The sequence below is a fragment of the Malania oleifera genome, chromosome 3 (assembly GCF_029873635.1).
Source record: "Malania oleifera isolate guangnan ecotype guangnan chromosome 3, ASM2987363v1, whole genome shotgun sequence".
Taxonomy (NCBI): Eukaryota; Viridiplantae; Streptophyta; class Magnoliopsida; order Santalales; family Ximeniaceae; genus Malania; species Malania oleifera.
The window spans coordinates 6343452-6358430 of record NC_080419.1 but is presented as its reverse complement, the minus strand read 5'-3'; the positions used below and the strand labels follow the sequence as shown (position 1 = coordinate 6358430).

The 14979-nt window shown below is 36.4% G+C and overlaps 1 protein-coding gene across 1 annotated transcript; it reads left to right on the top strand.

Annotated features, from left to right (window-relative positions):
• The first annotated feature begins 9801 nt into the window (after positions 1-9801).
• On the top strand, positions 9802-10877 carry LOC131152410 (histone H1-like). The gene is made up of 2 exons (XM_058104274.1): positions 9802-10096; positions 10210-10877. Exons 1-2 carry the CDS (start codon positions 9965-9967, stop codon positions 10696-10698), a joined length of 621 nt encoding a protein of 206 aa, XP_057960257.1. The 5' UTR covers positions 9802-9964; the 3' UTR covers positions 10699-10877.
• The last annotated feature ends 4102 nt before the right edge of the window (positions 10878-14979 follow it).

Here is a 14979-nt window from a genome sequence, read left to right as displayed (position 1 = left end):
TTCATGCTTAATATAGTTCCTGTTCGCAAACTCAATGTACAGATCAAATATCAAGTGATTTGTCATTATCAAAACCGGATTGGACTCATAGAGTCAACAAAAGCATATAGTCTAGCAAAAAAATCAAAAATAAATAAATAAAATGAACTTCTTAAATTTAGCTGCAAAAATTGATAAGATAGGACAGGATCTTGGCAAATAGCAAAATGATATGCATTTATTGAATGGCAATCCTAAATAGAGTTCAAGTAAGATGAGAAATCTTATGGATCTTTTGTCAATCGAAGAGGAGCTCTTATAGCAAAAGTCTAAAACCAATTGGATGATGTCTGGGGTAAAAACAACATATTTTTCTTAGTTATGGCTAATGAAAGAAGGGTGAGAACCTAGGTCCAATAACTAAAAAAATGCTATTAGGAAGCAAATTGATAGAATTGAGAAAATTTCTTTATTCATTTCAGATTATTACACAAAGTTAGTAAAGTAGTGTGGTAATAATGTTTTGTGTTGCACTACCAATGTTTTGAAGATGATATGTGATTTTATATAGGACGTTGCAATTTGGTTTACAAGTGCATATCTAAAATAATATCTAATAAGAAACAACGTTGCGTAAGTTCATTTCTCATTTCAAACCAAATTGCTTCAACAAAAGGAAGAAATATTCAAGATGATTTGCTATATATTGGCTTAGGAAGTTTTACACAATTATTAAAATAATGATCAAGCTCATAGACAATCCTTGAATGCTGATCTCATGAAGGCTTTCGATTCAATATATTGGGATTTTTTCATAACAACTCCTAGAAAGTATTGATACTCCAAAAAAAAACATGTGAATTGGGTTAGTGATGTATTACTACTCCAACTTTCTCTATTTTTGATAAATGGTTTTATGAAGGATTTTCTCAAACGAAAAAAGGGGATTTAGGCAAGGTGATTCTATTTCCCTATATTTATTTGTAATGCTAATGAAATTACTTACTAGATTGCTTCTATTTTTTGTTATTTTGAATCAAAGTTGGTTTAAAAATGACAAAATTTCTTACTTTTTGGGATCATGTCAAATATAAAAATGAAAAATTTGTTAAGGGACTTGTATCCCTATCAAGTATTTTTGGTATGATTAATCACTTCTCTAGTTATGGGGTGTGATGGTTGTTCCTTGTAGGCTTGGTCAGAGTTGAGATTGGAGTTGGTAATAATTTAGTTAAGGTACAAGTTGGAGATGTGGCTATACTTACCTCAATGGAAGTAGATGGTGAACTCCCTGGTAGTTAATGTTGTGTCATCTTTCATTAAAGATATAGGTAGTCCACACACTTGTAGTCGACATCGTATTCTTCTTTAACAAAATATATTTATTAATAAAATTGACAATATTCTGCGATATATTTTTTTGTTGAAAAAAACATCGAGTTTAAATTTGGACAATGAATCTAAGTTGAAGTTATATCAATTGTTGCTCATGATGTCATAAATTGTTAATTCTATAGCTTCATCGTGAGATCATGATTTTGGATTACTCAAGGTCTAGTAGATAAATTTATGTAGATCTCTATCAACAATGAACGCAACAAGAAAAACTCGTTGTTGACATGAAACATAACATGTGAAAGTATTCCTTCAACTTTTATAATAACTTAATATACTTGCACAACGATTAGTATCTAACTGATTTGCCTAATAGCTTAACAATTATTGATTTTTCCATGCTAGAGCAAGCTTCTCCATAACAAAACCTTCAATAAGATCCTCGATAATAGAGGATTGTCTAAAAACTTGAACTTTATTCCCTCCTTCCCCATCTGCTGTGTGTGTTGACAATCAAATTGTGTCTACAAGCTATGACGATCACCTTCAGTCAAGGGAAAGAAAGTGTTTAGAAGATCTCTAATTGTTGGTATTGAATTTTATTTGAGCCACCCCAGATATCATGCCAAAAATAGAGCAATTCGGAATCGTAATATGTCTCTAACTTGCTCTATCTCTCATCCCTTTCTCCTTTATACCATTTCATAGATTTTCACCCTTTTTATCCATTTTTTGGTGATTTAAGATGGTTTGAAATATTTTGGAGATGTTGGAAGAGTTCCAAGGGTTTTTGTATGAAAACTGAGAAATCTCAGCTCCTTGCTTATTTAGGGTTTTTTTCTTACTTTTTCAACCTCATTGTGAATTTTTTTTTTTTTTTTGGAAATTTCGAGTATTTTTCCTATGCACCATTTGTCATTTTCTTCCATTTTTAAAAATAAATTTTTTTAGAAGGCAAATCTACACAAGGGCTTGCATGTGCTCACAAAAACACAATAATTTGAAACAAAGCTACTTCCTTATCATAATCCCTTTCCATGTTTATAATCTCTAGTCTGTCTTGAGAGTCCACTATTTTGAAATATAGTGCTTTTGAGGTGGTCTTCGGTTGGTCTCTTCGACTTGTCAAAACAGTGAACATCCATTTGGTGAGAAGTGATTCCAAATAGGACATTGTTGTGAATTGTGGCTCACATTCTAAGGAACAACATGAAGGAAATCAGGGTGGAGCAGTGCAACAAGGCAGTATTTCTATTATGTTTGAAATCGTCGATGGTTTGGCTCGGGGTAGTGAGGCTAAGTTCAAATTTTGAATTCAAACATTAGTGTGGATGGTTTTTTGGAGGGAAGCCTCCAAAGTGTTTATAAATATACCATTCTAGGTATATTTTGAGAGTGGAAGATCATTGTAAAAAAGTATTGTTTTGTATTCTTTGACACTTATATAGTGAAACTTTACCGATTGCTCCTGTGGATGTAGGCATTGCTGAACCACGTAAATCATTGTGTTGTTGTTCTTTATTTCATATATACTGTGTGTGTGTGTGAGCCATATTTATTCTTCATTGATTACTACATTTAATTTCCATTGTGCAAATCCGAGTTCATTCACAACAATTGGTATCAGAGCATTGTTGTTATGGCATCGGGCACTTCATCTGCGAAATTTGATGTTGTCCAATTTGATGGAACTAGAAACTTCGGTTTGTGGCAGAGAAGAGTGAAATATTTGCTTGTGCAACAAAGGATGGTGAATGCCTTGTATGGTGTTCAACTAGAAGGTATAATCGAGGCTAATTGGAAGGAATTAGAGGCAAAGAGTGCTGCTACAATATGATCATGTTTGATCGATAAAGTGCTTTATCATGTCATGGAGGAAGATTCTCCTGCAGCTGTTTGGCAAAAACTTGAAAGTCGATTCATGCTAAGACCCTGTGAGCAATCGGAAAATTATGAACACTAGAAATTTACATGATTCGGTGAAGATTGACCTACGTCCGCGGAGCACACCACAAATTCACTAATATCGCCGGAAAAATACAACTCTCTTCTTCTTCTCACTCTCTTCCTCCTCTTTTTCTTCTCTCTGCTCTCTGTACATTTCACAACTCTCCAAAACTCTCTATTTATAAGGCTTTGGAATCAATTACAATTAAATACGATAAATCAAAAAAAGAAGTTTCATTCATTTAAATTAAATGATGGATAAATGGTAAATAAATTATGGATAACAGCTCCAGCTTTTAACGCGTTTCCAGCTCCTCACGCGTCTCCAGCTCAGTGTCTCTTGGCTCCAGCTACAACAATCTCCCACTTGGAGACGGAGACGCCTCCTCAACCAGTATCATATATAAATGATGTGCTCAAAATATGTCTTCAGGCATAAAGACCAACTGAAGTTGAACACAACTTCAGCTTCTTTGTAGTCACCACCTTAGTTAACATATCTGCCGAATTTCTGCTACCTTGGATTTTTTCAAGTGTTAATACACCATCTTCTATCATAGATCTGACAAAGTGATAACGTAATCTAATATGCTTAATTCTAGAATGAAATGCAGAGTTCTTTACCAGATGTATCGCACTCTAACTGTCACTGTACAAAACATTCCTCTCCTGCTTTAATCCAAGCTCCGTTAACAAACCCTGAAGCCAAATCATCTCTTTATTGGCTTCTGTCACTGCTACATACTTAGCTTCTGTAATGGATAAAACAATAATCTTCTGTATCTATGACATCCAACTAATAGTTGTTGTGCCAACAATGAGTATATACCCGGTGGTGCTTCTGCGATGATCAATTTCACCTGCAAAATCAGCATCTACAAATCCTTGGATTTTCAAATCACTTTTGCCAAAACATAGGCACTTATAATAGTGCCACGTAAATATCTCAAAATCCACCTCACTGCTTCCCAGTGTGTCTTTCCTAGATTTGACATATACTTGCTGACAGCTCCCATTGCTTGGCCAATATCTGATATGGTACCAACCATAGCATACATTAGACTTCCAACGACTAAGGCATATGGTACCTTACCCATGAAGTCTTTTTCTTCATCTGTCTGGGGAGACTGATACTTTGAGATATGGAAATGACCTGTCAATGGTGTATTTACGGCCTTGGCGCTCCTCATGTTGAACCTTTGTAAAACACGACTGATGTACTCTGACTGAGATAACTGCAACGTATCTTGTTGCTTATCTCTAGAGATCAGCATCCTAAGAATATGCTTTATAGGACCCAAGTTTTTCATATCAAATTCCTCTAACAATTGCTGCTTCAATTTTCTGATCTCTTCTATATATGATTAGCATATCATCAACATATACCAGTAGAATAATATAGCTAGCATGATACCTTTTAAAGTAGCAACAGTGGTCGACATTGCACTTCTGAAAAATTGTTCCTCTGCATATAAATGTCAAATTTCTTATACCACTATCTAGGAGCTTGTTTGAGACCATACAAACTCTTTTTCAATTTGCATACAAGATTCTCTTTACCTTTTACTAAGAAACCTTCTGGCTGTTGCATATAAATTTCCTCATCAAGATCACCATGAAGAAATGTCGTCTTCACGTCCAACTATTCAAGATGTAAACCCTATAAGGCAACAATACTCAAAACAGATCTGATGGTTGTCAGCTTGACAATTGGTGCAAAAATATCAGTGTAGTCAATTCCTTCCTTCTGTTCAAAACCTTTGACTACTAACCGAGCTTTATACCTCTTGGATCCATCATGCTCTTCTTTGATCATGCACACCTATTTGTTGTGAAGAGTCTTCTTACCATTGGGCAACTTAGCTAGTTCCCATGTTTTGTTGGAGTTAAGAGACTTCATCTCGTCTTTCATTGTAAGCTCCCACTTGCTCGAATCTCCTGCCTGACATGCTTCAACATAGCATTCAAGTTCTCCTCCATCTGTAAGAAGTAAATGGTTCACATACCTTCTGTTTGGTACATGTTGCCGAGAAGATCTCCTAAGCTCTGATGCTGGAGTAGAAGGTGATGGTGCAACAATCTGCTCCATATGTTCCTCTGCCTAAGGAATCTCAGTATTCTGCTGAGGATTCTTGGAGTTCTGCTGACGTGTCCTTACACCTTCTAAAATATCATCCACATCTAAAAAGGTTGTTTCAGATTCTGTAAATTCTATTGTGTGTCTATCTTTGTACATCACTTTTTCATAAAAAATCACATCTCTGCTTCTAATTACGTTTTTGTTTTCATAATCTCAAATGCGATACCCCATATTCATCTCCACCATAACCGATGAAAGTGCATTTTTGGGATTTCGGATCCAGCTTATTCCTGACATGATCATTAATATGTACATATGCAACACAACCAAAAACTTTCAAATGTGAAAGTCTTACCTCTTTGTTACTCTATACTTCTTTTGGTAGACTATAGTCTAATGGTACTGATGAACTCCTGTTAATCAAATAAGCTGCTGTGTTGACTGCTTCTACCCAAAACATCTTTAGCAAGCCTGACTAGGTACACATGCTTCTGGCTTTTCTTGTCAACGTTCTATTCATCCACTCGGCTACGCCGTTATGTTGAGGCGTACCTGGCACAGTTCTTTCCATTCCGATACCATGCTCATAGCAGAATTTCTTGAACTCGGTGTCAACATACTCACCACCGTTATCTGTTCTCAACTTCTTGATTTTCAAACCAGTTTCGTTTTCTACCATTGCTTTCCAAATTTTAAAAGCATAAAAAACATCAGATTTATACTTCAGGAAGTAAACCCATACCTTCTGTGAATAATCATCGATAAATGTGACAAAGTAATGCTTCCCACCTGTGGATGAAATGGTTGTTGGTCCCCATACATCTGAATGGACTAGCTCAAGTCTCTCATTCTTTGGGGTACTAATGTTTGTCTGTTTCCCAAATATGCAATCTTCACATGTGTCGATCTTCACTGACTGTAAATCACTCAACTTACCCTTTGAGTGCATCACCTTGAGTCCCTTCTCACTCAGGTGTCTGAGTCGTTGATGCCATAAGTTGCTATCATCATTTCCTGTAGCAATTGTGATAGACATACACGCATCAGGAGTTACATAAAGAGTACCACTTTTCTTACCTCGAGCAATTGTCAATGCACCCTTCGAAATCTTCCATTCATCACCAATGAAAGATGTGTTATATCCTTCATCTGCCAATTGATCGACTAAGATCAAATTATTCCTCAGGTCTAGAATATACCTAACATCTCTCAGTTTCCATACTGACCCATTCATTTTGATCTTCACTGTCCCCTTACCGGCAATGTCGCAAGGTTGATCATTGCCCAGATATACATTACCGAAATTACCTGATGTATACTTCTCTAGGTAATCTCTGCTGCAAGTGGCATGGAATGAAGCTCCAAAGTCTACCACCCAAAAATCCTTTTTGCTCTCCAAAGAATAAATAAACAAATCATCATTTTCTGAAGCAACATTTGCTTCTGTCTTTGCCCTTGTTTCGTATTCTTTCTTCAAACTTCTGCACTGGTTCTTGTAATAACCAGTTCCACAGTTCCAACACTTAATAATTTTTGTGCTCTGGGAACCTGTGTCCTAAGAACCTCTGGGATTTCTGGATTTAGACCGTTTGGGCCTAGATTTTCCGCGATTGTTTGATCGTCCATGCCTGTTTCCTCTGCCTCAACTTTCCATGTTCAAGGTTGAACTCGAAGTGGAGCCATGGTTTGACTACATTCTGATTTTCTCCGTCAAAATCATGCTGACGACCTCAACATATACAAGCTTTGATTTCCCTGCGGAGCTACTGATTGCAGTAACAATACCATTCCAACTTTCAGGCAACTGACTGAGAATCAGTTGGGCATGAATCTCATTATCAAATGTTATCTCGACTAAGGCGAGTTGATTCGACAACTCGTTGAAATTATTCAAATGCCTGCTAAAACTTTCACCTGCAGATATGCTCATAGTAAATAATATTTTCATAAGATGTACCTTGTTAGCGGCTGACGACTACTCGTACATATTAGAAAGCGCATCCATCAGAGACTTGGTGGATGATATATACTTGATATTGAATGCCACAGACTTTGACAACGTCATTCTGATGGCTTCTAGAGCTTTTCGATTAAGCAACTCCCACTCGTCCTCATTCATAGATGTTGGCTTACCCTTCAACGGTAAGTGTAACTCCTTCCCAAACAAATAATCTTCTATCTGCATCTTTCAGAAACCGAAATTGTTGCCGTTGAACATTTCAATTTTGAGCTCTTTTCGTTCGACATCTCAATTTGCTGATCTAAAGATGGAATTAACTCAAATGGATAGCACGATTGGATCCAGAACAGTCGAAAACCTTAAAAATGGTTCAAGTTGTTTGAAAAACAGACCCAAAACGACTTCGAAAAACTCGACCAAAGTTAAGGTCAAGTTGGTCAACACTGATGTGGTAGTGCTGACATGGCACTGGGGCCCACCTGCTGACGAGGCAAAGCTGACGTGGCAATGGGTCCACCTGTTGACATGGCAAATGATGTGGCGGTTGAGTCAGCGCTGACAGGGCGCCGCTGGCGCGGCCGGGTCTGGAGTGGGCCTGGTTGGTTACTAATTCGAGTCAAGTGCGGACCAGGTCTCAGGTTGGTTCGGTCTAAGTGAGTATCCGGGTTGGGTCGGCGGGTCAGAGTCGGGTTTACGAGTCGGTCTGAGGCGATTCGGGCGAGGAAGATGCGTGGGGCGCATTTGGCATGTGAGCGGCAGGTCACCGGTGTGTGAGTGGCACGTGGGGAGGCATCTTGCTCCGGCATGGTGCATAGTAGTGTGTGTAGCTTTATCTGAGCTGCTTTTAAGCTCCAGTTTGCATCGTCAGCTTCGTCTCGGCAAGGTGAAGGTGATGGTGGCCTCAAAAAATAATTTCAAGCCACTTAAGAGAGCTTTGATTTCGGTGTACAACTCCGATTTGGTCTTTCTGCTCCAATCAAACTCTGATACCACTTTTTAGGATCCTGTAAGCAATTAGAAAATTATGAATACCAGAAATTTACATGGTTCGGTCAAGATCGACCTAAGTCCACGGAGCACACCATAAATTCACTAAAATTGCCGAAAAAATACAACTCTCTTCTTCCTCTCACCCTCTTCCTTCTCTTTTTCTTCTTTCTACTTTCTATACATTTCACAGCTCTCTATTTATAGGGCTTTGGAATCAATTACAATTAAATATGATAAATAAAAAAAGAAGTTTCATCCATTTAAATTAATTGATGGATAAATTGTGGATAAATGATGGATAACAGCTCCAGCTTGCAATGCGTCTCCAACTCCTCACACGTCTCCAGCTTAGCGTCTCCTAACTCCAACTACAATAATACATGTCCAAATCCCTTACTAACAAACTTTTTCTTAAGTTGCGTCTTTATTGACTTAGGATGGTGGATGGTTCGAACTTGAACCAACACATCAACGCATTTAATGCGAGTTGATGTGAAACTCGAAGAGGATGATAAGGCGTTGATGCTACTGAATTCCTTACTAGCGAATCACATGTATGAGAACCTGGTTACCACTATTACATGGGGAAAAGAGACCCTAAATTTGGAAGAGGTGGCTTGTACGCTATTAGGGTTTCATCAAAGGATGAAAGTATGTGATGAAAATTCACACGAAGGACTTGTGGTGAAAGGTAACCATGATTGTGGGAGAGCAAAATTCAGAAATGGATCTAGTCAAAAATCTCGAACTCAATTAAAGAAGAAAAAAGATATCCAGTATTATAAGTGCAGTAAAAAGGGGCACACTAACCGGAGTGTCCAAATTGAAAGAAAAGAAACGTTTAAAAAGGGCACATACTTATTCTTCATTGATTGCTGCGTTTAATTTTCGTTGTACAAATCTGAGTTCATTCATAACACACATGCATATTAATCTCATGTTTATTATATCATTTTGAACGAGTGTAAATACCACCATTTGTTCATATGAAAAAAACCATCCCAATATAAAAACACGCAAATTATTCAACTTGTAACCTAGGGTTTCCCTTTTTTAAAAAATTAAAATTTTCATGTATTTATTTGACTAATATAATTCTTTACTAAACCACCATCTCTTAAATGATCAAAATTACAAATTTAAATTCCAATAAAAATCTTAAAATCTCTTAAAAGTTTAGTCACACTTCTACAAAACTATACTCCAAATCTATGCATGTTCAACAATAAAATTCTCTCACATAACTCAACCCCACGAAGTGTATAAACACTCGTTAGAAAGCTCAACTCATAAGCTACAACATATTCACATCTCATAAAAATCCATTCGATAAAACTCAAGTTATGCCAATTAAAATTAAAGTGAAAAACACACACACCCCCAAACTCCCTCCCCAGAGCCCAAATTGGCACTTCCACTTTTCATTTTCCCGATCCGCGCCCTCCCATATTCAAGCTTCGCCAACCGTCGATAACTGTTGATCCAAAGGCCCACGTTTAAACTAATCCCCAAAGATATCGATCCGAGTAACCTCACTTTCCACCAACCGCAGCTCGTCTTCCTCATCGCGCTGCTGTATTTAAACCTCTGGAATTTAGTGGAAGGTGTCATTCAAATTCTCCACGCCTCTCTCTCTCTCCCCCCCCCTCTCTCTCTCTTTGTTTGCTATAAGCATGGCGTCGGCCCAGAACACTGCTCTCGCTGCTGAGGTTACGGCGGCAAAGCCGAAAGCTTCGAAGGCAAAGAAAGCATCAACTGGTACTAAGAAGCCTAAGGTTTCTCCATCTCATCCTCCATACGTTGAGGTAAGTAATCGAGTACTTTAATTTTTTGTTTTGGATTCTATTATTGTTCGAGTTTTGATGGATTTAGTTTCCGGGATGTTCATTTGACGGTTCTGTTCGTTGTGAAACTTTAGATGATCAAGGAGGCGATCCTTTCGCTGAAAGAAAGGACTGGTTCGAGCCAGTACGCGATCGCGAAGTTCATCGAAGGGAAGCAGAAGTCTCACCTTCCTACGAACTTCAAGAAACTCCTGCTCGTTCAATTGAGGAAGCTCGTCGCTGGCGGTAAGCTTGTGAAGGTGAAGAACTCGTTTAAGGTCCCTGCGGTGGCCAAATCTGCTTCTGCTGGCGCCAAAAAGGCTGTGCCTGCGAAGAAGAAAGTCGCTGCGAAGCCGGCAGGAGCTGCGGCGAAGGCCAAAGCAAAAGCGAAGACGAAGACCGTGTCCAAGCCGAAGGCGGCAGCGAAGCCAAAGGCGAAGGGGAGGCCTGCGAAGGCGCCGACGGTGAAAAAGTCGCCGGTTGTTTCGAAGGTGAAGAAGGCTCCTGCGAAGACTGCGAAGAAGCCAAAGAGCATCAAGACGCCGGTGAAGAAGGCTTCAGCGAAGAGGACTAAGAGGATGTGAGATACAGATTTGTAAATTCGTTCGTCAGCGAACTGTAGGGGCATATCTGTACATTCGTGGATGAATGGGGGGCAATATAGGAATTAGGCTGATTTTACATTTTTTTATTTTTGTTTTAGCTTTTATGGTGTGCTTAGAAATAGAATGTTATGAAATTCAATTATTAGTTGAATCCCTAACCTTAGCTATTTTTGCTTCGGAAATCTTTTGCTTTCATTTTGGCACAATCATTCCAAAAGTATTAATAATAATAAAAATGGAAATTTGGAACCAGAAATTTTGGGAAGACGTTTTGGATTGAGTGCTAAAATCAATTCAAATTGTTTTAAGAGGGGATTAATGTTTAAGCTTAAATTTTTGAAATAAATGCTTTTAATAATTATGATATGCACTTGAACTTTAAAATTTAATTTATTTAAAAATGAATTTCTTGGAAGAACACAATTACAACTTCCAAAATTATAAACACATCTTTCATTAAATAATTTTTTTACTTTAATTGATTCTTTAACCAAACTATCAAATAATTTAAATTTGTTCAAGTTTAGGGTTTCTGGGTGAACATTAATTCAATCAAAAGAAATAAAATTTAAATTAGCAAAGACATTTAGGAATTCAACAGAGTTTTCAGAATTCAAAATAATTTATATAATTACGATGACTAATTGAAGCCTATATTTTAGCTTTGACATTGAAGTATTATGGCCTACGATCACTTCACAACCAGAGGAAATAGAATTGTGAATCGCATTACATTTTTCTTCACAAAATTGAAGTAACAAATTAGAAAAATGCATGCGTCTCATTCCGAGGGGGGTTTAAAAAAGGTATCAACAAAGAGGGAAAAGCATTTGTTTTGCCAATTACACTTAACAAGATAGTGTGGAGATATTTAGGCAGTGCCAACTCCCCGTCCAATGATAATTGGTCACTAAATAAAATGCTGTGACAAATAAAAGTATTTGTTTATACTTATAATGTAACCTTTGCAAAGAAAAAATAATAAAGAAATGAAGGAAAATATTTCATCAATTATATTTTAAATAAATTGGAGATAATAATAAAGGATATTATAAAATACTTTTACTATTTTTTAATTGTTATATATAATAAATTTTTTATTATAAAGTAATATTTAAAAATAGAACAATTAAATAAAATAATTATAATAAATTTTATTTTTATTATATGATATACCTTAAACATAGTACCTATCTTAAAGAGAAGTCATCTGTCTAGCATTAATGGGAGAAATTACATATAAAGTCAATCGCTCGACGAAAATTATTTTGCCGCCATATTGATCGGAGTGATCCACGCCTGCGCTATAAATGACAAGAGTGATTCATGCAAAGTGCTATAAATAACAGATGTATCAGTGTCAATAAAAGGGTAGTACGGAGAGGTTAAGACATCTCATTCTAACCCCATTTCGCTGTTACTTATGACCTCTTTAAGACATTCTCTTACTTAGGCATTAGAGAGATCCTAAAGGAAAATCTTTTCAAAAGAGATTTAAGTTCAAGAGTACCATTGTGAATAAAGTGGATAGTCAATTAAGCTTCCTTTAAATGAATCCCATAACACTCATTCCAATAATGGTTACCATACTCACCTTGTGTGTGTGTGTGTGTGTGTTTCCTATTTTGAAAACCATTTTCTGAAGAAAAAGTCGATTGAAAAAAGAGAGAATAGGTTGAAGCGATGGCCAGTTGACCGCCGATAACTCTCTCTTTATTTTTTATTTTTATTTTTATTTATTTTGTAGAAAACCTTATAGACCTTAAACTTCTTTTTTAAAGACTTTTGTGGAGTCTATGGAGAAGACTTAACCTTCTGAAAACTCTATTTGTGACAACCCGAATAATAATGAAATTTAAATAATAAAGAGGGAAGGAAATGGAGACGGTAACAGAAGGAGGAAGTCGACTTTGTCGACGACATTACACTTTGAAAAGAATAACTGAGGGAAATCATCAGGGCTTTGTCTACAAATACAGGGGATTCGTCGACGAAGGTATAAGAGGATTTGTCGACGAAGAAATATCGAGAAAGGTTTTGAGCCGACTAAATTTCTTCGACGAAATTATTAAAGGATTCGTCGACGAATGACGTGGCTCGTCGACGAATCCAGTTGTATAAATATCAAAATCCAGATTTTCTTTACTTCACAACTAAGCAAACTTTTCTCTCTCTTCTCCATTCGACCCTCTTTCTCTTTCTCTCTCTTTCTCTCTTTCTCTCTCTCTCTCTCTCTCTCTCTCTCTCTCTCTCTCTCTCTCTCTCTTTCCTATCTCTTCTCCATTCGACCCTCTTTCTCTCTCTTTCTCTCTCTTTCATCGATTTTTTGGCCAGATTTATGCCAGATCGATAATCTGAAGTCACAAGACACTCCTGGGGAAGTTTTCTCTAAATCTGCCGGAGCGGATCGCTAGTGTAAGCAAGTATGAAATCATCCCTAAGTTGAGGTAAGGCTTTTTAAGCCAAATTTGACCTTACGATAGTTATAGGAAATAATGTTCACGTAGAAATACTAAATTTTAGTACTACGAGTTTTCATTTTCAGGGTCTTGATCAGGAAATCCTACGGGTGTCAGGCCAAGATATTTTAGGAGTTTTCTCAGTAGTCAAGTAAGGGAATAAACTAAAGCAGCCATTTTCATGCAAATTATTATTATTTATGAGAAATGCTATTTTCTAAAAAGCATGTATTATAGCTATAAATTATGAAGGAAATGTACATTTGAGAAAAATACTGCTGATATGTTAAAATCTATATATATATATATATATATATATATATATATATATATATACATATATGTATGAGACGCTGGAAAGTATGATTTTAAAATGCAACGTATGGTTTTATACAACAAATGTGTGACATGAATATTATTTTACATGGGAAAATATTATGATATGATGATAATATGAATGCAGTATGATTTGAAAAGTTATGAAAGTATACAGTACATTATGATTCTAACAAATATATGATTAAATAATTATTTTCAGAATGACGTATCTATGTATGATTTCGGTGCAAGGCCGTATCTACGAAATGTTCGGTATAAGGCCGTATTTATGAAATGTTCGGCGCAAGGCCGTAATTATGAAATGTTCGGCAGAAGGCCGTAATTATGAAAAATGCTATAATATCAAGTATTATATGTTATCAAAACCAGAATGTTAGTTTAATTTAGTTTCAGGAGCTCGATACCGTAACTATATAGAACAGATATCTATGTTTAGATTTGTGCTAACCACCCCACAAGGGGGTGGGAGATAGATAGTCGATGTGACTTTCAGTGTAGAGTTGTAGACGTCCATCTGACAGTCCTGACCAGGGTGAGGCGGACCTATCGTACTTACAGACATATTTTTGACTCGGCAGTGGTCGGCCAACCATTGTCAGGTCCTGCCTTTGGGTCGCACAACCCATCATGGGGGGTAATACATGACATTAGCTAGCTATTCATCCTGAGTATATATTTTCAGTATTATCAGTTATAACAGATGTTTTATGTACGTTATGATTTATTAATGAATATGATAGTATATGAAAATTTAGTATGTTATGATGAATGATCACCGATATATGAAATATATTATATATGTGTAATTGCATTAAATGTTCATGTTGCTACACAACTGTATTTAGTTTATTTTCCCTTACTGAGATGTGTTTCACTCCCAACATTAATTAATTTTTCAAGAGACCCTAAGTGATCGGCGGGTCGTGGCCGCCGTTGAGTTAGTAATATTATCCCTTTAGGAGGGTAAGATTTTATACTAGGATTAGAATTATTTTGTATCTGATCCTAAAATTATTTTGATGTTTATGAGGATGTATATAAATAGAGTTATAAGATGTTGTAGTAAACTCTGGTATTATGCTTTATGAATGGATGAATTTATATTTTATGCTTGCTGCTGCTTAAGTTTCCGTTATAATTGACAGGTGTCCCCGCTACCCACGGGTTCAGATTGATTTTTCCATTTATTATGTAAATTTTATGTTAAGGAAATTGAGGTCGTTACACTATTACTTTATGCCCTTTCAAAACAAACTCATATTCGTGCACAAAAGAAAGAAAATGAAAAGAAGAAAGAAGGAAAAGAAAAGAACTTTTAGTTTTTCGTTGTTTATGATTGTGTCTACACATGTAGACTGCTTATATATATATATTCTAGAGGGGAAACAATCTATATGTAGTTCATTTAAACATTTTCAAATTTGAGTTTAGAAAATGTTCTCATGAATCTTTTTGAAAATCC